At 53.6% G+C, this 25451-nt stretch overlaps 1 protein-coding gene across 5 annotated transcripts in view; it reads left to right on the forward strand.

The window, feature by feature from the left end:
* Positions 1-25451, forward strand: part of HDAC4 (histone deacetylase 4) — a 290084-nt gene that overhangs the window by 46077 nt on the left and 218556 nt on the right. For all 5 annotated transcript variants that reach the window (XM_042244201.2, XM_027967041.3, XM_042244213.2 and 2 more), the window contains exon 2: positions 5372-5609. In XM_042244201.2, the coding sequence (XP_042100135.1) occupies positions 5588-5609 (22 nt within the window). In that variant the 5' untranslated portion in view covers positions 5372-5587. The remainder of the gene's footprint in view (positions 1-5371; positions 5610-25451) is intronic.

Here is a 25451-nt window from a genome sequence, read left to right on the forward strand (position 1 = left end):
TGGAAGCTCTCGGCCACCTGGGCAGTTCATCAGGTGTGTATCTCCTCAAGGGCCCCACGCCCGATGTAAGCGTCTGGAAACCACACAGATTTTGTCTTTTGTAGGTGCTTCGTGGGGGACTAAATCTGGTCTGTATTATTCTGTTTTGACTAGAAGCAGACTTCTGATGTTTCCCAAGGAAGTCGTCAAAACTGTATCAGAAGCTCTTGGTTTGGAGTAAGTAGCGGCCGTAGCGATGGCTGGTGTGTGGACGTTGCCGTGTGCCAGCCCTGACACGGGGCTCCTCCTGCGCCGGCGCCGTTGTCGCCCTGTCACAGCCCCGTGATGTTCCCAGTGCTGAGTGCGCCTCCCTCCCCATCTCCGCAGGTGAGCAGCTGAGGCGGAGCTCGCTCAGGTCGCTCGCTTGAGGCCACGCCCATACTAAAGTGCTGTTTCTGAGCTTCGCATCTGACAGCCTTGGTCCTCCTGCCCGCCCTCTCAGCTGCCAGCTGGACTGCCACCGACAGTGGGCTGGAAGTTCCTGGCTAGGGCCCTGATTCCTCTCGGAGACCCAGAGTGCAGAGTCTCCCGACAGGCTCGGTGTGGCTGAGGTCAGAGCACCCAGGCCAAATGAGGCATCCGGAGGTTCAGTGGAGAGCAGGGAGGGAGACCCTGCCCCGCTGCCTTCCCTGGACGCACAGCGTCTCTGTTGGGCCCTGTGCCACACGGGGCTGCTCTCCAGACCCTCTGCCTGTCTGCCTCGTGGTGTTAGGGGCATCCAGCGGGAGCTGGCCTGCGTGGGATGTGGTCTGGTTGTAGTGCAGGGGTTGAGAGATGAGAAAGTCAGCTTCACACAAGGCTGGCGAGGCTGGCGGGGAGGCCTGGGCACTCTGTCTCCTGGGTGTTAGGGCTGGCACTGTGCCTCCCTTCCAACAGCTACATTGCAGTCCTAACCCCCAGCACCTCAGAGTGTGACCCCATATGGAGACAGGGTCCCTGCAGATGTAACGCAGACGAAGTCGTGCTGAGGTCAGCTGAGCCTCTAATTCTGGGTGACTGTCCTGGGAAGTCGGCCAAGTGAAGGCAGACACACAAGAGATGAGGAAGGCAGGGTTTGGAACTCTGCAGTTGCTGGCCCAGGGACCCCAAAGATGCCAGCAGTCCCCAGAGGCGGGAAGAGGCCAGGGCGGGTTTCCCTGCAGCTTTGGACTTCAGATTCCTGGAGACGAGACTCCACGGCTCCTGACCGTGAACAGTGCGTTTCTGTAGTTTTTACACCGCTCAGTCTGCGGCCCTTTGTTCCTGCGGCAGCAAGAACTGAATCCACGGGGGTTGGGAAGGTCCTTTCACGCACATCCCCCCTTGGAACAGGGCATGTTTGTGTGACTCAGAGTAGCTCGTGTCCTCCCTGCACCTGGTGGGGAGGTGTCAGTGTGATGCAGATGCCGGGCTGGGTCCACTTGGCTGTTCCTGCTTCAGCAATGCTTCTTAACGTCAAGGAACAGGGTAGGGCCACTGGGGACCCTGGACGGCGCCTCTCCCCCCTCCCCCCACCCCACCGCGGCTCCCGCTTCTTGCTCGTGTTGGCTGTGTGCTCTTTCTCGAAACTGGTTATTGCGTGGTTTCCTCCATCTCTATACGCTCTGTCCCCTGTTCCGTGACCCAGAAGCTTCAGTCCTCCCTTTCAACCTCTCCCGTCGCCCCGTTGCCCCTTTTACAAACCTCTACCTTTGCGGGACATTGTACATGGGACTAGGACTTTTACATGTCTTTTTGAAAAGTGATGACTTTAAGACTAGAGTTAGTATGGATTTGTAGCATCCTAGTCATTAAATTGCAGCTTTTAATAGTCTGCTCCAGCCTGTTCCCCCCCGCCCCATAAACCCTGGTATTTTTATGCAAGTTTTCGGAGCGTGAGTTTTTCCCAGAGTGCGTTACTGTATTATAGCAGAAGCTTCTTAATACAGAGGAGCTTATGCAGGTAATAGCTGTGTTGCAGCAGTTCTGCGTCTCGTTCTGTCTGCGTTTGGTTTGTCCCAGCCCCTCAGCCCTGGGCTAGCTGAGAGCCTGCTGATGCTGAGCACTTATCTTGGGTTCTGTGCGTGTCAGCTGCCAGAGGGGCGGCTCTGAGAAGCGTTTAGCCACTGTCGTGGTGGACAGAGAAGGGGTAGGATCAGAGGTACACAGTCTTTGGGCAAAACTGAGATCTAGGCCACAGTTATGTTCACTTGAGGATAAACAAACAGAAGTAAATCCCCACCATGGAGTCTTGAAAGGTATTCTGGCACATGGTGGAAAGGGAACTCTCCTGAAAGGCAGAAGAAACCAGTCAGTCGTCAGAATCAGAAAAAAAGAAATTTCAGAAGGCTTTGGCCAGAAATACACAGAACAGAGGTCGTGAGGAGGGACTCAGCTGAGAGGAGAAGGCAACAGAGTGAGTCACGAAGGAGATGATTGAAGACAAGGAGCTTGGTTTAGTTAGAACTTGTGTGAAAAGCCGTAGGAATGAAGTGGAGATCATGGGAATTAGCAGCAGTGACCTGGCGACCACTCGGGCAGAGGCGCTTGGGGTGCAGAGTAGAGCACGAGGCACCAGTGCTGAGATACGATGGGTTTCGGGTTCCAGCCAGACGGTGTGGGGAGCTATAAAGACACCAAAACAGGTGTGGCAGAGCTGCCACCAAAACGCGATCAAAGGGCATTTTCCTGAGCAGAAGAGAGGGCCTGTGCGTACTGGAAGGTTCATGTTTGGAGCAAGTTAAATGAAAAGAGATTCTTACCGTACGTCTTCTGACAACATTTTTAAATTTCAAGATCAAAGTAACGGCAAAATCCTGGCAGAGTGCAGACAGAAGAAAGCATCAGAAATCAGCCCCAGAGGCTCCCTGGAAACGCAGTGCTGCCTGGCTGGCCAGAGGGACGGCCCCTAAGGCCTTGAGGGAGAAACAGTTGTGACGCAAGGCTTTTATACCCAGCCACGCTGTGACTTTTGGGTGGAGGATCCAGAGATTTGTTGTTGTTCAGTTGCTAAGTCGTGTCCAGCCGTTTGTGACCCCATGGACTGCATCACGCCAAGCTTCCTTGTCCTTCCCTATCTCCAGGAGTTTGCTCAAATTCATTTTCATTGAGTCAATGATGCCATCCCACCATCTCATCCTCTGCTGCCCCCTTCTCGTTTTGCTTTTGGTCTTTCCCAGCATCAGGGTCTTTTCCAGTGAGTCGCCTTTTTGCATGAGGTGGCTCAAGTATTGGAGCTTCAGCTTTAGCATCAGTCCTTCCAGTGAATATTCGGGACTGATTGCCTGTAGGACTGACTGGGTTGATCTCCTTGCAGTCTCAGATTTGTAAGAGTTTGCAAAATATACCACCGACATCGCTTTCAAGACTGCACTGTTTCTTTCTGGTCAAGAGATGAATAAACATCCTGTTTATTTTTGAAGTTTTCCTGAAGTACAGTTAATTTACAACGGGTGGATTTCTGCTGTACGTCAGAGAGGCTCAGTTACACACAGACACGTTCCTTTTCCTACTGTTTTCCATTCTGATTTGTCTCAGGGGGTTGAAGGCAGTTCCCTGTGCTCCGCAGCAGGACCTTGTTGCCTCCTTCCTGTGTATATTAATGATAGTTGGCATCCGCTCACCCAGAACTCCCAACTCATGCCTCCCTCACGCCTCCTTCCCCAGTCACAAGTCCGTCCTCTTTGTGTGGCTGTTTTTGCTTTGCAGATATATTTATTTGTGTCTTGTTTTAGATTATGTAAGTGGTATTAGATGGTATTTGTCTTGTTCTTTCTGTCCTAACTTCACTTAGTGTGATAATCTTTAGGTTCATCCACGTTACTGCAAACGGCGTTATTTTATTGTCTTTTACGGCTGAGTAATATTCTGTTGTATATGTGAACTGTGTCTTTTCATCTATTCAAGAGAAGAGTAAAAACTGTGAACGTGAGATAAGTCATTGTGTTTCCTAAGGAAGTAACCATGTACAGAATAATAAGCGTAAAGATGCTGGTCAGTTATGGGTGGATGTGCTATTGGGTACCACCTCAGCAGACACCTTTTGGGATTTAGTTCTTTACGTGATAAATAGGTTGGAGGTCTTTGGTTATAAGCAATAGGGGGGAAATCCTTGAACAGTTTAATCAAGAACAGGAATTTGTCACACTGTTAAAGGAGCCTCAGAGGAACCCTGGCCAGGGTCAGTATGAGGATTTTCATAATTACCATGTTCTCAGTTTATGTCTATATTCCAGCTGTAATACATGCTCATCGCAGCAAGGAATTTAGAGAGTCCTAGGTGGTGCTGTGCTGCGCAGGCAGACGCTCGGTGGTGGGCGTTTGTGCCCCTGTCTCTGTGGGTTCTCCCGTTAGTGACTGTGATCTGGGGAAGAGGCTGGACTTGGGGAGAGGATTGGTATCTGTCAGGTGTCGCCCTCCAGGGGTCTGGGGACGGGACCTGTGATCTGACCGCCAGGGCTGCCAGACCCGCCCACCGTCCGGGAGGAGGCAGGCGGCTCCCCGCACAGCCTCAGAGCAGCGTTCCCAAGAGCAGATCCGCATGCCGGGGAGTTCCCAGCCGTCATGCTGGCAGAGAGGGCAGGGTGCCCGGCTGTGGAGCCAGCCGTCTGTGCGGGGAAAGGTGACAGAGCCCAGCGCCAAGGACACGCGTCACACTGCTCCCAGCATCCTCCCATGTGTCATGGCATCGGGATGGCTCTTTAGACACTTCCTGTGAGGAGCGTGCTGTCCTCTTAAAATCAGAGCATGGGAGTGGATCGAGGAAATGGTTATCGTGAAGGTGGAGACCAGGGAAACTATTTCAGGCACAAGTGAGCTGAATTTAGACAGACTCTCAGATTGTCGCTGTGTGAGATAGAAATTTTGCTGGGGATATCACGAGAATGGAAGAATGTGTGTGTGTGTGGTGGGGGGATGGGATGGGCTTCAAGTGATTTCTCTTTTAAAGTGTTTTCCATCCACAGTTCCGAGCTTGCACTACAGATACATTATTACACATATCCACATAGATATATTTACTAACAGAACCTCAAGTACAGGACGTCCCCCATCTGTGAGCCTTAGAACTGTGAATCTTCAAAGGTGCAAATGTGCGTTCACACGTCAAGTCACATAAGTCAGCTCACGTGTCTGACGTTATCTATAAGGCTGGGTACGTAGGTGAACTCGGTTGGGCTTATGAACAAAGCAGACTTATGGATGGGCTCTCAGGGGGAACTCGTGTGTATGTAAGGACTTCTGTAGTCTGTAGGACTAGAAACGGTGAGTCCACGTGAGTGTTTTAGCACTCCACCGAAGGGGCCGGGGGGCACGCACATGACTGAGTCCTGGCTGCACCTCCTAACTGAAGCCGCCCCTTTCTCTGCCCACACAGGTTGTCTCCTAAGAGCCCCTGGAGATCCCCACCCTCCTCTGGATTTCTGGGCCCACGACGTGGTCAGCGAGACCAGGGTGCTTCGGTGGCTGTGGGCCGGCCCTGCCCGTTGCTGGACTTGTATGTGCCGCTCGGACTCCGGGCTCCTTGGAGCTCTCGTTTACGTGGAAGTTTTGAGCCATTTTGAATCTTTTGAAGGAGAAGCCGCTGCTCGCAATGAGCTCGCAAAGCCATCCAGGTAAGCCGGACCCCGGGTCCTCGTGGAGGTTGGGTCCCGGGTCTGTCTCTGTGTTCATGATCACGAGCGCGGCTGGTTTAGGTCAGCCCCAAGGGCCGGGCAGCCAGCTCTCCGTCTCAGCGGCAGAAAGATGAGCGGGGCCTCTCGGGGGTCGGGGTCCAGGCTTGGCCCTGACCCGCTCGCCCATGTGGGCAGCGCGCGCCTCCCCAGCGCCTCAGGGAGGCAGTGGGTGCAGGGCCGTGTGTGGTCTGGAGAGCCGCTTCCTTCTCCCTCTGCTTCGATTCTGAGGGTCATGGGGGTGGGCTGCCCCTGGGCTGGACACAGTTGGTGCCCCTCGGTGGTGAGCACCCACGGGCATCAGTCCTGGTGCCCAGGGCTTCACCAGGCATGGCGCTCGCATCTACACGCAGTGGGTCTTCACAGGCCCGGAACGTCCCCCACCTGCTGGGAAGAGGTGACTGGTCCAGGGCCACAGAGCTCGTGGCCGGGTGGGATCGGGGAGCACATTTGTGCGGCTGTCAGATTCAGAAGCGTGCAGGGACACAGCGCTCAGGTTTCTCCAGCCCCGTCACCAAGTCACCTGGCCACCCCGTGGCAGCGAGCCGTGGCTCCTCCAGCCTCACCATCCGCTGCAGCGTGGCCCCTGGGCCGCTTACACTGTCGTCCTGAGTCCACTCGGGCCTCCATCAGTGTGGCTGGGGTCCCCACTGGGTGAGAGTGGGGGGCTTGGTCTGCTCTCCTCCCTGGGGATCGGACCCCTGCACGTCCTCTCCTGCCCTGAACAGAGTTGTCTGAAGCTCCAAGAGCAGGGTTCCCGCTTGTATTTAGATACGAAGGCTTTATTGATTTAGATTGTTCGTGTATTGATTGATACTGAGTGTAAGATATAATTTAACAGTCTGGATCGAAGTGGGTGAACGTGGACTCCCTTCCACCCAGAGGTGGGGAGCCTGCCTTCCTCCTGTGTCTGAAGATAAGGGTATGTGTAGAAATGTTTTAATAGAGGATAACCATCCTATCTGTGGAGTTCTGTTTCATTTGGCTTTTTTTTTTTTTTTTCATTAGTACCTCATGAGCATCTTTTGATGTCAGTATGTGCATAAACCTGACTCATTTTTGGTAGCTTACAGGTAGACACTTATGTGGCTGCAGCAGCGTTTAGAACAGCCCCAGATCATCATTGGACAGTCACCGTACACGGTTTGTTGGCAGGCTTCTGTGACTGTCTCTGTTGGATCACTTCCAGGCAGCAGAATTGCTGGGTGGGTGGCACCTGCGCTGGAAACTTTGTTTCCTCTGCCTCGGTTTCTCCCCTTAATCCTCGTTTATGATCATTTGCATTTTTCTACACATCCACAGGCACTAGGTGGATTCAGTTCATTTTGTTCTTCTCAGCATGCCAGGGGAAATTTATTGTTTGAATTTGCATTATTGTATAAATGGGGGTGCACGTTTTAAAAAGTTTTATTTTATACTGGAGTGTAGCTGATTCACAGTGGTGTGTTAATTTGTGGTGTACAAAGTGATTGAGTTTTATATATATGTGTGTGTACATATACCACATATATCTGTTCTTTGTCAGATTGTTTCCCACTTAAGTTAATACAGATTATTGAGTAGGTTTCCCTGTGCTATGCCGAAGGACCTTGTTGTCATCTATTTTACGAATAGTAGTGTGTGTCTGTTAATCCCAAACGCTTTAGCTTACCCCTCCCACCTTCCTCCCCTCAGTTAGCCAGAAGTGTGTTTTCTAAGTCCGTGAGCCTGCTTCTTTGTGAGTTCATGTGATGTTTGTCTTTCTCTGACTGAGCTTCACTTAGTGAGACACTCTGCAGGCCCATCCTTGCCGCTGCGAATGGCGCCGTTGCCTTCGTTTCAGTGGCTGAGTGGTGCCCACTGCCTGTGTGCCCGCATCTGCTTTACCCACTCCTCTGCTGACGGACGCTCGGGCTGCTCCCATGCCCTGGCTGTTGAGTCGGGCTGCAGTGAACACCGGGGAGCTGGTATCTTTCCAAGTTACGATTTTCTCTAGATACACGTCCGCATACTGCCGCGTCATATAGCAGTTCTGTCGGTATTTTGGTTTTTAAGGAACCTCTATATTGTTCTCCGTAGTGACTGCCCCAGTTTACATTCCCACCAACAAGCAGTGTAGGAGGGTTCCCTTTTCTCACACCCTCTCCAGCGTTTATTGTTCATAGACTTTTTGATGATGGCTATTCTGACCAGTGTGAGCTGATACCAGATTTTTTATGAGCTGCTGTAGACATAAATCTCATACATGCCAATAGGCATTTGAAGAGAAAAAATGCTTTTTTCTCCCCCCCCCGCCATTTTTTTCTCTCGCTCTTTCTTTAACCTAATGACGTCTATGTGTCTGCATCAGGACTGTGTGTGAAGTTTTCTCCTGCATGTGCGTTGTGTACAGCTGGCCCTGGGCCAGCCTGGGAGTCAGGGGTGCCGAGCCTCCGCACAGTGGAAGATCCATGTGTGGGTTATAGTTGGTCCCCGCATCGGAAGTTGGCTACTCTGTGGATCTGTGAATCCAAGCCTGTGGATTCAGCCAGTCACGATGGTGCGGTGCTGTACGTGGTAGTAACCGTAAAAAACCCTGCTGTAAGCAGATTGTGTGGTGGTTCAATCCCATGCTGTTCAAAGGTCAAGTATACTTATATATAGGAGTGTACGTGTGCATTTTTCTCTATGTGTTATCCATACATAATAACTTTAGGTACTTAAATCAGTGATTAAAGTATTACACCAGCATAGCTTTATCTTGTCTCCTTGATTTCTAGAGAAACGTGTACTTTCTCTCATGATTATAGTTTGTGGTATTCTTTTTACAATAAGACGTTTGTGGCTTTGTTTTTCAGTGCTTAAAACCTAACGAATGTGTCTTGCTGGCCCCGGTCTCTTAACAAAATACAGTGTGTTTCTCTCTGTTTCTGCCCCGGAATTTATCAGTCTCCTAAAAGTGTTTCTGCCCTTGGGTTCTCGTGGCTGATGAACGCTTCTCCACCCACTTATCTCCAGTGCTCTCGCCTGGAAAACCCCGTGGACGGGGGAGCCTGGTGGGCTGCAGTCCACGGGGTCACTAGGAGTCAGACATGACTGAGCGACTTCACGTTCACTTTTCACTTTCATGCATTGCAGGAGGAAATGGCAACCCCCTCCAGTGTTCTTGCCTGGAGAATCCCAGGGGCGGGGGAGCCTGGTGGGCTGCCGTCTGTGGGGTCGCGCAGAGTCGGACACGACTGAAGTGACTCAGCAGCAGCAGCATCTTCGCATCTCAGACCTCCTCCTCGAGGCTGGTCCCCGTGAGCAGCAGAGATCTAGCGGGGTGTTGCTTTCCCCTCCTTCCCAGAGTCCTCGCGTCTCGCACAGAGGCCTTGCCCGTGGCTGTTAACTGAGGTCGGGTCCTGTCTGCTGTGCGTGACCCTCTCGGTGGATGGGCCTGGCCCCCATCCTCCTCTCTGTCTGACGCCCCCTCCTCCCAGGGCAGTCCTGCAGCGGCCTGGGCAGCTGACGCCCGGCAGTAGCATCTGCCGCCGTGAGGGTGGGCTTACTGGTGGGTCTCTTCCGGCTGCTCTGTGGTCCACCCCCCCCATCCCCACCCCGGGTGGGCGCAGGCTGGGGGTTGGGCTGAGCCGTGGTCGGCACGCACCCCCCTCCACCGTCCGCAAGCCCGTGGCCTGCCAGGGTGACCATCTGCTCGCTCATGGTGGTCCCGCATCACTTGGCTCCCCGAGACGGGCATCTCCCAGGAGGCCCCTCCCCGTCCCTTGCCAGCTGACGCCGCTGTGTTCCCACCGTGCAGACCCGCTGCGAACCTTTCGTGCTGGTGTTTGTGTCTTGTCGTTTTAGTGGAGTTGTGGGAGGAGGAGAACACTTCACACCGAATGTGTTCGGTTTGCTGTTCGGAGCAGGGCCCCTCCTAGGGTTCCCTGTCCCGTCTTCGGCCCCAGCCTCCCTTGAGTCCCGCGTCCGTCTCTGCCTCCCTGGGCCGTGCGGTGTCCGTCTGTCTGGCCACCCGCCGGCCCCGCCGCGTCACTGGCTGTCCCCCATCCCTCCCGGCCGCGGCCCCGCCAGCCCGTGTGGCCCTCGGGCGCCGCGGGGCCCCCGGTCACGCCTGCAGAGCCGGCGGCTTGGCCCCGGTGATGAAACGAGCTTTTCAGTTGACGGGGAGGTCTTCTCCCCGGCCCCCGCGCGGACCCCCTCTGGTGCTGGGTGAGGCGCGCATTACGGTTTTATTGCTGTTCCTTCTGCGCTTTGCCAGAGCCCGGCCCTGGTGCTCTGACGTAAAACTGCTGACTGGTGGGGCTTTTATTGCTCTGAATAACGATTGCGAATGCTGTGAGCGGCCCGAGCAAGCGGCCCAGCCTGACTCAGGCTGAGAGAACTCTCCTTTGAGAGCAGGAGGAGCGAGGAGAGGTGCTGAGACGTGATGCCTCTCCCGCCCCAGCGCTGCACGCCTTCCTGCGCGGGTGTGCGGGGCGGGGGGTCGCTGTGAGGACGCGGGGCCTCCACGTGGAAGGCGAGTCCCCCTCCCACACTGAGGGGCCGGGCACAGGCTCCCCGCCTTCCCTGCCTTCGTGTTCCTCAGATGACAGGCTGTGGTCGTCCCCGTAGCCCGAGTGTGCTGGGAGGTGGGGGCCTGGGTTGGCTCAGAGTGAGACCAGAGGCTGTCCCTCGGCCACGTTGTTAGAACCGCCCCCCCGCCCCACCCCGAGCAGCTCAGCTTCCTTGCAGTGACATTTCTGCCCAGAGGGCGTCTGAAGGAGCGGCTATAAACCTGAGGGGGCCTGGCGTGCAGTCCTGTGGACCGCTTGTGGGCATCTGAAGCCCGCTCTCGACAGGAAGCTGGCCGAGCAGGACTGGGATCCAGTCACTCAAGTGTCCCGCCCTCCTGGGAGCGTGGCAAGAGGCTTGCATATGTTAAAACACAAGATGAGCCATTTTGAGGGAAACCTGTGTAATTTAGACCCGTGTGTTAGTTTGGACCACGCTCTGATTTGTCAGCATTCTCGTCACTCTTAATGCCTCGTCCACATGAAAGCAGCTGAATGTCTGCGTCAACAGTGACTTGGTGATTGACGGGTTTCGACACAGTTTGATTTCTTCCGACCTCCATGGAGTTCTCATCCTGCGGGTCCCAGGAGGAGGCTCTCGGCTCCACCGGCCCGAGCCCGAGCCCTGGTCTTGCCCTGTTGGATCTTGAGTCTTGTTTCTTTCCACTCGGTTGGCCACCAGGGTTATATTATATTTCAGTTTAGAAATGGCCTCAGAAGGATGCATTTTTCTGTCTTTTAGATTGTGCTGTGCAAGGGTGGAAGGTTTTAAGAGTATTTCAAGGGGCGGAAATGAATTTTGAGGACCTGCAGGGAACACAAAGGGAACATTGATTCTGAGCCACTGGTGGTGGGGTCGTGGGCCCTGTGTGAGGCGCTGGGCCACAGGGAGAGCTGGGGCCCCGGGAGAGGCCGCGGACGAGGCCCCAGGAGGCCCAGGTCAGGGCTTTCGGGGGACAGGTGTACAGCCAGCAGGGGCAGCCCTGTAGTCCTGGGGGCTCGGGCCCGGAGACCTGTGCTCACACCCTCAGGGAGCCGGGGGAGGCGGGAGAGCTTCTTCAGGACGCATCTGGGAGGCGAGGTGAGTCCCCAGCCGCTGGTGGGCAGGCCCAGGGGCTTCTGGACAAGACCGAGGCTGGGCATTCCCAGTGTCCTATGGAATGCAGAAACAGACTCGAGAGCCGACAGAGCGAGACCAGGGCTCTGGAGACCAGTGGAAGCAGGTGCCCTGTGGGCAGGGGCAGCCTCGTCGTTTCAGCCTGACCTGGGGAAGGGGGCGCTCACGGGCCCCTCATGGCACCTGCCTCTGCTTCCTCCAGGGCGGGTGCAGAAACGGCTTGCGAGGCTCCCAGCTGCGTGCGGCCCCAGGCTCCTCCGGGCGCCCGCCCGCGCAGTTACGGCTCCTGAGTTGTCGCGGCCCGGATCCTCCATGCCATGATTATCCGGGATCTTCATCAGTCAAGGTTTGTTCTGGAAATCATGGAGACAAAACGGCTTCTTTTGCAGCCTCCTTTTTTTTTTTTTTCCTTTTTTTCTCTAAATCCTCAAATTGTGTTTTGTCTTTTAAAAATCACGAATGCTCAGTCGTTATGAAGAGCGGAGAAAATCTCTGTCAATGGCGCGCTGATGGTTTATTTTGGCAGCTCTCTGAAAACTCTTATATGGTTTGTGGAACATTTGCATCTATGTCCCCTTTTTCAAAACCGCCATTGTAGAAATGCAAATTCCTGAATTCCAAGATGCTGAATGTTGGATGATTAATGATATTGAAACTTAAGAATGAACTCCCGGTATGTGTTTGACATAGAAAGCCCTGCGCCGGGATCATTGGAAACCACAGCACACAGCTTGTCGGTGGCACAGAAGGGCGGTGATTGAGGCGCCCAGCAGAGGGGCAGGTGGACAGGTGGGTGCTGGGCACCCACCCCAGACTCTGGGCTGTGAAGGGCCGGGGCTGCTGTGTCTGCAGAAAACATAGATGTTTCAAGCTTCTAATAGTAATAGACTGACACTGGTTCCTTGCTTACTGCCAGCCAGACCTTGCTGTGCGCTTAGGGGCCTGGAATGAATAGCGATGTGGTTCTGAACGGTGCTTTATGGTTGCTTCATGGTCTTCCACGATGAGCCCAGCAAGTGAGATGCATGCACGTGTGCTAAGTCGTTCAGTCGAGTCTGACTCTCTGCCATCCCGTGGACGCCTGGCTCCTCTGTCCATGGGGATTCTCCAGGCAAGAATGCTGGAGTGGGTGGCCACGCTCTTCCCCCAGGGGATCTTCCTGACCCAGGGATCAAGTCACCCTCTCTTTCACTTCCTGAATTGGCAGGGAGTTTCTATTCCACTGGTACCACCTCGGGAGCCCGGGAAGTGAGATGGAACATGGTCATTCCTGTTCTGTCCACGAGGAAACCAGCACTGACTGCCATCCAGGGCTTGGGCCAAGGCCAGGTATCCACTCAGACACCATCCTGGAGCCAAAATGGGTCGTCTGCCCTTGAGGGACGTGGGCCCCTCTGCCGAACAGACGCTGGGCACCCTGGACCAGTTAGCAGTGGATCCTGACCATTTATGTGGGGTGCCTGGGCTGGGCCAGGTGGAGGGAAGCACAGAGCCATGTTGACACAGCGGGGTTCACAGGGAGAGAGGGGATGGGCCGGGGGTAGGGGGCACAGCAGGGTTCACGGGGAGAGAGGGGATGGGCGGGGGGGTAGGGGGCACAGCGGGGTTCACGGGGAGAGGGGATGGGCCGGGGGTAGGGGGCACAGTGGGGTTCACGGGGAGAGGGGATGGGCCGGGGGTAGGGGCCCCCGAAGGGACGTGTGAGCAGAGGGTGCAGGGCAGGAGCTCCACTGCCCCGTGGGGCATAGAAGCGCCTGCAGGTGAAGGTGGGCTGGCAGAGGAGGGAGGGGGTGGAGAGGCGGGCGTCGGGAATGGGTCCAAACCAGGAGTGTCTGCTGCGCCCAGGTCCACACGGGCCCACCCCCGGCTGTTCTGAGACCCTGTTGGCCTGGGAAAGGGGCCCCAGCCCTCCTCCCAGGACGCGAGCCTGTTCTCTGCTGGTTTGAGGCAGCAGGTCCCTGCCGCGCCTGAACCTCTTGGCTCCTGCAGCGTTTGCAGTGTGTCTCGAGTGTGCTTCTGAACTTCTCTGAGCTTCTCTCTGCCGACCCTTAGAGGTGGCTGGGGGTCTGGCCAGGTTAACGGGAGAGATTTTGGTTGAAACCCTTGGTTTCACTTCCACTTTATTTGCTTATTTCACGAGACCATGATGCAAAAGTAAACATTTTTTTTTGGAAAATGATTAAGAAAAAAAATCAAATGAGGCAAATGACTGTGAACTTCGTCGAATCGTCTCTCAGTTCAGTTCAGTCGCTCAGTCGTGTCCGACCCATTGGGACCCCATGGACTGCAGCACGCCAGGCCTCCCTGTCCATCACCAACTCCTGGAGCTTGCTCAGACTTATGTCCATCGAGTCAGTGATGCCATCCAACCATCTCATCCTCTGTCGTCCCCTTCTCCTCCTGCCCTCAATCTTTCCCAGCATCAGAGTCTTTTCCAAGAAGACAGTTTTTCACATCAGGTGACCAAAGCGTTGGGGTTTCAGCTTCAGCATCAGTCCTTCCAATGAATATTTAGGACTGATCTCCTTTAGGATGGACTGGTTGGCTCTCCTTGCTGTCTCTGCTGCTGCTGCTGCTGCTGCTGCTAAGTCGCTTCAGTCGTGTCCGACTCTGTGCGACCCCGGAGACGGCAGCCCGCCAGGCTCCCCCGTCCCCGGGACTCTCCAGGCGAGAGCACTGGAGTGGGTTGCCACTTCCTTCTCCAATGCTGTCTCTAGCTCTGTGTTTTTAGATGGGTTTTCTCGTCCCCACTTGGTAAGAGTAGGGGTATCAGCCTGTGACAGCGAGTGCTAGGCAGGGTGTGATGGAGAGAGACCTCATTGTGTGATTTTCGTGTCCCCCCACCCCCCACCAAAACAGGCAGAAACGAGGGGGATGGACTTGGCTTCTCTTAGATGCAGACACTGGTCCTCAGGTGCTCTCTGTCCCGGCAGGCTCCCGGCAGAGCTGCATCGGGCTCTTGGCTCTGGCCGTCGGCGAGGTCAGAAGCCCTGCAGTCCGATGACGGCCTCATCCTATTGGGCTTTAGGCTGTGTGTCCCCCAGCCCTCCTCCTTCTCCTCCTTGGCACAGGGTTCCTGCTGCCGCTGCTCAAATGGGGCAATCCTGACTTGGAACTGGAACATTCCAGGCTGCGGCGCACCTTCAGCGCTTTTGGGGTTTTAGCGTGAAAAGTGGTGTTCCGTGTTACAGCCATTCTCTCGCTTCTACAAATACTGGATACTTCTGAAGGGTAGCAGGAGGCTTGGTTAAAGGTGATATGAAGAAAACTACATATATATGTTACATCTGCTGCTTTTTTCTCTGTTTGCAATAATGTTTGTAAGGACTTCTGTGAGATGGTGTCAGCATCCCGATGGAGGCTGTTCGGCGCTCACTGCCTGGGGGCTCCGTTCTCCTGGGGGCTCCGTTCTCCTGGGGGCTCCGTTCTCCTGGGGGCTCCGTTCTCCTGGGGGCTCCGTTCTCCTGGGGGCTCCGTTCTCCTGGGGCTCCGTTCTCCTGGGGCTCCCACGGGCCCTCTGATACTGTACCCTTGCTGGGTGTTGATGATTTGTTATTGTTAAGCCCTGTCTTCAAGCCTCTTCTGTTGAGGGGACTTTTGTGACTGATGGCGAGTGATTTTCACCTTTAAACTCCGAGGCTGTCTTGTAGAAGATCGCTTCTGATGGTGCAGTTGTTCAAGGTGCTGATGCCAAGGGAAGACCTTGTGTTCCAGGAGCTAAAGATTCTGTTTTGATTTGCTTGCATTCATAGCCAAGTTTATTTCTTCTTAAGTGCAGTGTTTTGAATTTCCTTGCGACGTCCTTTGTAGAAACTGGGCGTTTGTTAGAGCTGCACCTCGCGCTGACCTGTTGATCCAGTAGGATTTGTGCGGTGCTGCTGGAGTTAGAAGGGATTCCACGGACTCTGTTCTTAGCACAGCTTTACTGGACTTTGTGCTGTACGAAGAGCCCTTTCTGACGTGTTCCCATTTCTTGCAGTAGATGTATTCAGCAAAAGTTCTTCTAGTGTTAAACAGCGTGATTCAGAATTCTTAATGCTCCTCATTTGCACATGTTTTATTGATTTCATCCAAGTCAGGGGCTGATTGACTATTTCTTACGGCCCCACCCTCACCAGGGTCTGACACAAAATGCAAGCCTGCTTGCCACTTTCTGTGCTTGAAAAGCCGCCCATCCCAGCGCTTTGCCCGAACACCTGCAGTCTCCACGTGGCTTTTCATCCAGACCCGTCACGCCTGGGCCCGGGGAGCTGACTGCTTTATTTCACTCTCACTGAAAGAATCAGGGAATGGGAGGAAGGCGGGGTAATGGATCTCTTTCTTAGGTGCTAATACACAGAAAGGGCTTTTAGAAAATTTGGGAAGGCGCTGGGGAGGGCGGAGACCTTGGAGGGCAGAGGTTTTCGCTGGGAGGTTTAGCCAAAGCTGGAGATGAGGGCTTTTGTGTTTTGCCATGCCGGACACTCAGAGCATGTTGGAATCCAGTCACTGACAGTGATAGGATGAAGACCGGGCAGTGGGTCAGGATCGCTTTGGCGGCTGGTGGGTGTCTGTGGTCGCCTGTTAGCTGTAGGTCCTGAACGTGAGCACAGTTCCCTGAGTGACAGGGAGAAGGTGTGGCTGCCGGGGAGGAACAGGTCAGAGAGGCGCTCCTCGCGGGGGGTCTGAGGCTCTGAGGCTCTGAGTAGGGGCGGGGTGCAGGCGGCTGCTGCCCGGGGGCTGTGCATGTGGGGTCCCCGTGACCCGGGCCCTTTTGTGGGGCCCTGCATCTCCGTCCTCCCAGACAACGCTGCACCCTGGGCAGCTGCTGCTTTGCTGGATGCGGTTTTGGCCGTCAGTGTCCCTAAAGACTTTTGGAAGGGGTGGGTGTTGGAGCCAAGGCAGGTGAGGGCTGGAGGATCGCAGGGGAGAGTCTGACCTCAGTGCTGCAGGAGGCCTGGCCTGGAAGTGCTGAAACCCCACTGAGGCTTTTCTGGCCCAAGGAGCCCAGCCTTCAGGAAACACCCTGCCTGGGGTCTGAGCAGCCGGCAAGGCGCCCAGTTCAGCCACGCCCACCAGGGCCGCTGGGGCCTCAGAAGGGTGCAGCCGTCTGTCTGCCCTTCCGTCCTTCTGGGATTGGGCTCCTTCTGTTGCGTCCCCGGCATCTGTGGCATTTGTGGTGGCATGGAAAGGGGGCTGGGGCCACACTAGCCGGTGAGGGGCCACCTGGGCACGCCGGGTTTCACGGAGGGGCTGGAGCGGTCCTGGAGGCGGGGGGCAGCAGGGCCTGGTGGGTGATGAGCCGCCGCGTGGAGCCGGGAGACCCCAGACCCGGGACATCCGTCTGTCCCTGCCCCGATGTGCTGCAGAAGGAGACCCCGGGGGGGGGGCGTGCTCCCCGCTCTGCCCCCCTCGGCGTCCAGCCTTCCCGCCCCTTCCTCTCTCGTCTCAGCGCCTCGTGCTCCGCTGGCCGGCCCCTCTGCCCAGCGTCAGGCTCACACGGCTGCTGGCCCTGGCCTGGACCGAGCCGCGGCCTTCTCAGTTCTCAGCTGGGCTTTCTCTGAGCTCCCCATGGGGCCAAGGACTCGGCGCGTGAGACCCTCGGGGCGAGGGTTTCTTCGCGTTTATAGGCACTCCACTTTCTAAACCGGAAACTCCAGCATCCAGTCCATGTTATGTGGACCCTGTTATGAGTGGATCGGTGACCGATTGGCACGGACACGGCCTCAGCGGCTGTGGTTCTGAAGGAGATGCTGTCTCTAAGGCCTTTCCCATGTGTGTTCCTACGGGGTGAGCCTGCTCTGACTGAGGGGTACGGTTTCAAACATCCGTGTTATCTGTGAGAAGAAAAGAGCCTTTCTCACGTTCCGTGTTGTCTGAGAGAACATCACGCTAGTGCTTCTTAACTAGTGTTTCCAGTTCTGGAATAGCTGGAGGTGCTGGGGGTGGGCGGGGAGGCTGGCCTAGCTACTGGGCCGAGCAGCCATGCGTCCCCCGGCTCCTCCGCGGGAGGATGGCTGGGCTCTGAGCCTGCCGTGGTGCCTCCCAGTGGGGGCTGCGCTGTGCCAGGCCTTCACCCTTCAGGAAGACATGGGCCACTGGACTTTGCCTTCAGCCTGGTACCTGCCCGTGTGGCCGGTGGAGGTGGTGCAGTGACAGGTGGGCAACCCCGTGTCTCCTCCTTCCGGAACCCCGCACTGGAGCAGAGGGGGACAGGGGTCTGTGTAAGGTGGCCCCATATTCACGGTCAAAATCCAGACCTTTCTACCCTGGAAAGGGGTGGGCATGGCCTGCCACCCCTGGGTGGACAGCCACACAATGGAGGGGTACGTATTCCCCCCACCCCCCAGAGGGCAGCTGGACTCCACCTGGACGTGGCAGACAGGTGGCTCGAGGTATGAGTTTCTACATTCATTTTGAGACATTGGTTAAAATCACTGATCAAGATAATATCTTCACCCATATTTTCTACAAAGCCAGGGTCTATATTTTCCAGTTTTATGGCAACTAAATCCGTAGTTTTCCCATTTTATTGTTCAGTCTCCAAGTCATGTCCGGCTCTTCGTGACCCCATGGTCTGCAGCGTGCCAGGCCTCCTGTCCCCACCGCCTTCCAGAGTTTGTCCAAGATCATGTCCGCTGACTTAGCGATGCCATCCAGCCATCTCATCCTCTGCTGCCTTCACAATTATTGTGGAGCCCTTTCAAGTGAGTTCCACGCACTCATGCTTGCTGGAAACAAAACTCTGCCATAGGAAGCGGAAGCTCAGGTCCTAGTGGACACCGGACGGGGGCAGGAGCTGCTGGGCCTGCCCCACGTGACCTGAGTGTCTTGCTCTGGAACCTTCCGCCACTGGCTGAAGTGCTGTTCGCAGCGGAGCCTCCCTCATCCTCTGGAAGCTTCTGGAATCTCCTAGACTGACTGAGCTCAGAGCCCCCTGATTGCAGTGGCCTTTGTCACTCCTAAGCTGAACTCATCCACACCCACAGAAACTCCATGGCAGCTGTGGCAGATTTAAGAAAAGGCCTGGAAAAAGTACGAACTTGTCTCGCATGTTATAGTGGCATCTCACTCCTGAATTTCAAATTCTAGTTTTGGATTTAAAAAGCAAACACGAAAAGACTCTGAGCGTGGAATGGGACCTTGTTTAGCATCATGGGAGTTGGAACGTTCACTCCGTTGGATGTTGACACCCGTCCTGGCGGCAGGGGTGGCGGAGGGTCAGCCTGGAGAAGTACATAGTCTCACGTGCTCTGCAGGGGCTGGAAACGCCTTTCAGGTCCCGCCCCAGAGAAGGGGAACAGGCACCTGGGCCTGCTGGGGTGTGAGGAAGGAATAAGGGGCTGAGCAAGGAGGTGAGGGAGAGGAAGCCCCCCGCCCCCAGGACACACCAGCTTTGGGGTGCCAGCGAGGCGCACCAGGGGGCCGCAGGGGGGTTTGCTTGGGGACCAGGGTGAGCCAGTGCCCCTGGGGTCCTGGACCCCCAGCCAGGAGCTGAGCTTCCCCTCCTTGCAGCCCGCTCTCCTCTGTGAGCAGCCGGGACCTGGTGGGTGAGTGGGATGGAGGCGGCACTCCCCAGGGTGCGGGCGTCGTGGGGTGCCCTCCCGCAGCCTGCCTCGGACTCGGGCCAGAGACTCACAAACTCGCCTCCACTCCTCTCTGCCCGCGCCTTCCGCGGGGAGGAGGTGTCTGAGCCGCTCCTCCCCTTTGTCGCTTTCCTTCCCTCCCAGCCGAGACAGCAGCGAGGAAGAGCTAGCCAGCAGCGCTCACTCTCCGTGTGAGTCATCACCTGTCCCGAGCCGGGCCGCTTCCAAAGCTGCCCGCGGGTCCGTCGGGGCTGGGGCCGTGGCCCTGGGCCGAAGCAGCCGTTTCCCCCGGGCACGCGCCATTCCTGGGGAGGCAGGGCCAGGGGGTGCGCCCGTCTGTCTGGGGGCAGAAGCGGGCTCTGCGGACGGGGCGCTGCTCGTGCACCCTTGCCGTGGGAAGCTCGTGGGGCCCCAGGGGAGGGCCAGCAGCGGCGGCCGTGGGACGCGGCTGCCCGTCACCAAACGCGCGATTGGGACGAAGCCCCGGCTCTTCTCCCCGTCTGCCAAGCTTGGGCTCACTTTGTTTTCTCTGATGAGTCCTAATCTCCTCCTCTTTCGGAGAGGTAGCCAGCTTCCTTTCCCTGGAGTTTTTGGTCGATGTGGCTGCCTGCTGGTGAGATGGGAGGGAGGCCCCGTGGCGTGCCAGTGCCGGAGTGAGCCCGGCAGACACCGCACGACCTGAACCTGGGCCGTGTGTCCTGTGGTGAGGCCGCTGAGGCCCGCGTGCGCCTGGTCGCCGTGCCTTCAGGGAGCCGTCTGCCCGGTCCCCTTGGGGCTCCTGCTGTGCCCGCTGTACTGCCCGTGCGGTGGAGTGAGGGCAGGTGTGTTCTCTGGGAATTTCCGATTAAGTTGCGTGGAGATGATGGCGCCTTACCTCTGTGATCTTCCTGCCCATGGGGCAACCTCGAGCCCCGGTCCTGCCAGCCGTCCGACCCCCGTAGAGGTGCGTCTTGTGATACACCTGCCCAGGACCCTCGCCCCACGCCTCCGGACCATCAGTGTCCTCGGCAGCCAGGTGTACAGCCCAGGGGAGCCTGGGGAGACAGATGTGAGGACTCAGCGCAGCGCGGGGCCCGGACAGGCCCCTGGGGTGCATAAGAGGGGATCTGAAGGGAGCGGTGACCTCAGTCAAAAATGCCGTCATCAGTGTAAAGAATGGACCGTGGCCACGGCGGCAACGCGGGTGGACTGTATAGATGGCCACACTAGGCGACTAGGACAGACAGGAAAATGCCATATGACCCCCCGTATATGTGGACTCTCAACTGTGATACACGGGAGCTTCTTCACCAGTATATTCAGCGTCCTGTAATGACCTGTAACGGAAAATAATCTGAAAAAGTAGATATCTGTAAACTGGGTCACTTGGCTGTGTGCCCGAAGCGTTGTAACTTACCTGCACGTCACCAAGAACGTGTCTGTCAGTGTGCACTGCCCCGCAGCTGTCGTAAGGAAGCCTAACCCGAAAAGAGCTGTGTGGCGGTCACTGCCGGGGGAGCCGAGTGCGGGCTGGCTGCTGGGGCACACGGGAACTCTGCCTGTCTACTCCATGTTCAGTGAAGTCTGCCGATAAACTTAGAAAAAATAAATGCATAGGTGTTCTCTCTTGCCCAGTCTCTATTTATGAGTGATAATAGATTGCAGATGCTTAGGCACCCAGCTTTTAAACTTTTTTCTTTGGGGATTGTTCTAAATTGGTACAGAAAGTGAAAGTGAAAGCCGCGCAGTCGTGTCCGACTCTTTGCGACCCCGTGGCCTAGCCCATGCACTCCTCCAGGCCAGAATGCTGGAGTGGGTACTGGTTCCCTTCTCCAGGGGATCTTCCCAGCCCAGGTCTCCTGCATTGCAGGCGGATTCTTTACCAGCTGAGCTGCAAGGGAAGCCCAGATTGGTACAGAACAGTGTCCTGTTCTTTTTTATGTTTGTGCGTGGGTGTGACGTTGCCCGTTTAAGGAGGCCCTCGGGGTGGATCCTGGGTTTCTTTCCAGCCCTCTCACTATTGCTGCCACCCCAAACAGCGCTGCCTTGAGGGTCCCCACTGCTGAGTGAACTTTGTACTGGGGTAAGACACGCGTCTTCTCTAGATGCACAAACCACCAGTGCCTCTCTTGAATTCTCACGAGAGGAAGACACTGGTGAGCGCTGTGCAGAGTGGGAAGAGGGGAGCTCAGGGGACCCCAGCAGCCCTTATGCAGCCCCTTCCCTGCCCCCCCCCCCCCTCCCGCCCCTCCTTTTCAGCTTCTCACACCTTGGACCAGCCCCTCCTGGTTTTGAACCTAACATAAACTCAGCCACAGAACATCTGCCTGTTCTGTCCGCCTTTCTTCCCGCAACAATTTGTGAGGCTGACACCGCGTGACCCAGGCTGTGTGCTCCTTTGCACGGGTGTGTGATATTTCATTGTATACGCAGATCGCAGTTCGTCTGTTGTCTCCTGACAACACCTGGGTGGTTTTGGGCTGCGGCTTTTATACACAGCTCTCCCACGCGTTCTTTTGATAAGGTGCGCGTGAGCCCGCTGCTCAGATCTCCTGTGCTAGGTTACGCTCCGGGAGGCCTCCGGGCTGCCCGCCGGCCAGCACGTGGCACTGACTCCTTTCTGTTCCGGCCACTGAGACACGTCTCCTATTTCCCCAGTCACTGAGTTTGCTGAGCATCCTGTCATATGTATATCAAACAGCTGGATGTCCCCTTTGCTGAAGTGCCTGTTTAAGTCTTTTGCTCGTTTAAGAGACTCGATTGTCTTTATTTTTCCTACTGACTGGTCGTTGTTTTCATAGGCGAGAGATGAATCCTTTGTTGATTGTTTCCTTGGCTGTTTTCTCTTAAGTCTGTGGGTTGCTTCTTCACTTTCTTAATGATGCTCTTTGATGAACAGATGTTCTTAATTTTCACATTGTCCAGCTACTGGTCATTCTATTTATGCCTGCGTGAATGCAGCGGAAAGAGTCTGTTATTTTCTATTGTAGTTCCTGTTCAGTAGCTCAGTCGTGTCCAACTCTTTGTGACCCCATGGACTGCAGCACACCAGACTTCCCTGTCCGTCACCCTCTCCTGGAGTTTGCTCAGATTCATGTCCATTGAGTTGCTGATGCCATCCAAACGTCTCATCGTCTGTTGTCCCCGTCTCCTCCCACCCTCAATCTTTCCCACCTTCAGGGTCTTTTCCAGTTGAGTCTGCTCTTCGTATCAGGTGGCCAAAGGATTGGAGCTTCAGCTTCAGTATCAGTCCTTCCAGTGAACATTCAGGGTTGATTTCCTCTGGGATGGACTGGTTGGGTCTTGCAGTCTGTTATTTTCTAGAAGTGCCATTTTACCAAATGGATCTGTGGTCTACCTATAATTGATTTTTTAAGAAAATACGATGTGCAGTAGTGGCTGAGGGCTGGTTTTCCCGTTTGGCTGCTCCTTTGGCCCATCAGCTTGTTAAAAGCTGCTCCCTTCCTCCACTGCCGTGTTGCCACTGTGTCCGCAGCCACCGTCACACGCGCGGCTCTGTTCCTGGGCTTTATCTATGTGTCAGTGAACACAGAGTTAACTGATGGGGCTGTATGATTGCTTCTAACAGCTGGCATTGTTTGTCCTCCAGCTTTTTTGAATCATTTTAAAGGCTGTCTTGGTTCTTCTTGGCCCGCTGCCTTTCCATATGAATTTTTAAATCAGCTTTTCAATTCCAGCAGAATACCTACTGGGATCTCAACTGGCACTTCACTGGTTTGTGTATAAAATCAGTTTGTTGTAATCTTCCAACCCGTGGATGTGATGCATCTTTCTGTTTGGGTCTTCTTTAATCATTTCGATCACATTTTTCGTTTTGTATTTCACAGGGCAGAGTTCTTTCACGCTGTCTATTTCATTTGCTTCTAGGTATTTTATGGGGTGCCTGTAAAAAATTTTACCGTTTGTTTGTATTTAGAAATACAGTTAGTTTTTGTGTAGCCACTGTGTCTCTAGACAGCTTTCAGAGTTGGCTTATTATTATTCTAGTTTACCTGTAGATTCTTTGGGATATTACTGTATACTGTTTGTGGATAGTAGACGTTTTAATTTTTTTGTTGCCAAGTTTTCAACTTTCTATGTATGTTTCTTGCTCTATTGAATTGTCTGGGGCCTTCAATCAAATGTTGAACAGAACTAGTGGTAGTGAGCATCAGTGTCTTGTTTGAACATCAAGGGAGAAGCTCTCACATTTCATCATCAAGGATGGAATTTGCTGTAGGTTTTCTGTAGCAGCCTTGAGCAGACTAGCGCAGCTCTCTTCTGTCCTTACTAGTTGAATTTTCTCCTGAGTCAGTGTGGCAATACTAGATTGAACCACAGGGTATGCAGACGTTTGATCTCTTTCAGTCTGCAAAAATGACACTTTGACTTGGTTCACCTTAATATATTATAGGGCTTCCCAAGTGGCTCAGTGATCAAGAACCCACCCGCTAATGCGAGAGACGTGGGTTCAGTTCCTGGGCCGGGAAGACCCCCTGGAGAAGGAAATGGCCACCCCTTCCAGTGCTCTTGCCTGGGAAATCCCATGGACAGAGGGGCCTGGTGGGCTACGGTCCATGGGGTCGCAAAGAGTCAGAGGAGACTTAGGGCTAAACAACAGCGACAAACAACAGTATATTGCATTTTGTTCTGCATCCATTAATTGTATGATTTCCCCCCTTCTGTTTCATTACTGTGGTGAATTTTCTTGAATACTTTCTGAATGTCAACCAGTCTTCCTTTCTTAGTAAATCTGACTCGATTATAATATATTATCCTTCTTTTATCTGAAATCATTTTGCTTCTATTTTGCTTACTTTTTTTCATCTAAATTCATGACTGAAATTGGTCTGTGGTTTTCTTTCCTTGAAATGTCTTTGTTCAATTTTAATATGAAGTTTATACTGGCCTCTTAAAATGGAATGAGATTATCCTCTTTTTCTATTCCTAGAGTTGACAGAATTTTTTTAAAAGAGTCAGATGGTAAATATTTTGTGGAACACATATGGTTTCCGTTGCATATTTTTCTTCTTTTTTTAAAAAACAGGCATTCAAACTTGTAAAAACCAGTCTTACTTAGCAAATTGTACAAAGTGAGGCCACAGATTGATACAGCTTTGGGCCATCGTTGTCTAATCTTCGATGGATTAGAGTTTATATAAGGGTACGTTGTTACTTCTTTCTTAAATATTCGGACGCATTCACTGGTGAACCTATGTTGTAGTTTTCTCAGTAGGATGATTTCTAAACTATACCCTCAGCTGATGTAGGACTATTCAGAGTTTCTCGTTTTCTTGTGTCAGTTTTGATGTGTTCAGTTTTTTCTCAGAATTTTTTTCTTTCTGTCTAAAATTTCAAATGTAATGGTGTAGGTTTTAAAATACTCTTGTGTTATCTTCGTAGTGTTTGTAGGATTTATACTGATGTCCCTTTCATTCATATTGCTTGTTTATTTCTTTTTTTTCCTCCACTGGACTTTCTGGGACAGTTGTTTTAATATTTGCAAACAACGATGTTTGATTTTCTTCATTCTATTAGATATTTTTTTAAAAGAATAAATTTCTGGTCTTATTGCTAGTATTTCCTTTTATTCTCTGGATTGTCTTTGTTTTTTTTTTTTAAGTAATTGAGGCAAATATTTATGTCCATTGAATTTATTCCCAGATTTTCTTCTTTCATAGTGCATGTTCTTAAAGGAGTAATTTTCACCTATATTTGACTTTTCTGGATCACATAGGTATTTTAATGCCATTTTCATTATGAGTCAGTTTGAAATAATAGCTGATTTTCTTTTTGATTTCTTCTTTGACTCATGGGTTATTTTATTTCTTTATTTCAGCCTTTGGTGCCTTTCTTAGTGTTTTGCTTTTGTCACTGATTTCTACTTTAATTTCATTATGGTCACTGAATTTTTATTTACTTTCAGTTTTTAAAACCTTTTGTATTTTGGTTTATCATGATATAGTCAATTTTGTAGGGTTTGTATTTATTTGAAGAGAATAATTGAGATTTGTCAATTCTGTGTGTGTCTATTAAGTCAAACGTGTTAATCACCGTGCTCAGCTCTTCTGCTGCTTCCCTGGTTTTTGTGACCTGCTTTTTCTGACAGGTACTGAGAATGATATTTTAAAATTCCTTGTTGTAATTGTGAGTTGGTGTTCATTCTTTTGCTGTTGTTCATTGCTCAGTCGCTAAGTCCTGTCTGACTCTTTGCGACCCCATGGACTGCAGCACGCCAGGCTTCCTTGTCTTTCCCCAACTCCTGGAGCTTGCTCAAACTCAGGTCCATCGAGTCGGTGATGCCATGCAACCATCTCATCCTCTGTCGTCCCCTTCTCCTGCCATCGATCTTTCCCAGCATGAGGGTCTTCTCCAGTGAGTCAGCTAATATGTAAGCGTCGCAGCTAGGAGGCTTGTATGAACCCTCCGCATGGGCAGGCTCTGAAGGCGTTTCACTCCCCAGGGTCTGCGCCTCACCCTCCGCGTGGAACCTGGTGAGTCAGCAAATGCCTCCTGAGGGAAATGGGCTCAAACCGTGCCCTCCTCTCCCTCTCTTTCTCTCTCCTGCCTTCGCCCCTCGAGTCTGACTCCAAAGCCTTCATGGTACACATGT

The sequence above is a fragment of the Ovis aries genome, chromosome 1 (assembly GCF_016772045.2).
Source record: "Ovis aries strain OAR_USU_Benz2616 breed Rambouillet chromosome 1, ARS-UI_Ramb_v3.0, whole genome shotgun sequence".
Classification (NCBI taxonomy): domain Eukaryota; kingdom Metazoa; phylum Chordata; class Mammalia; order Artiodactyla; family Bovidae; genus Ovis; species Ovis aries.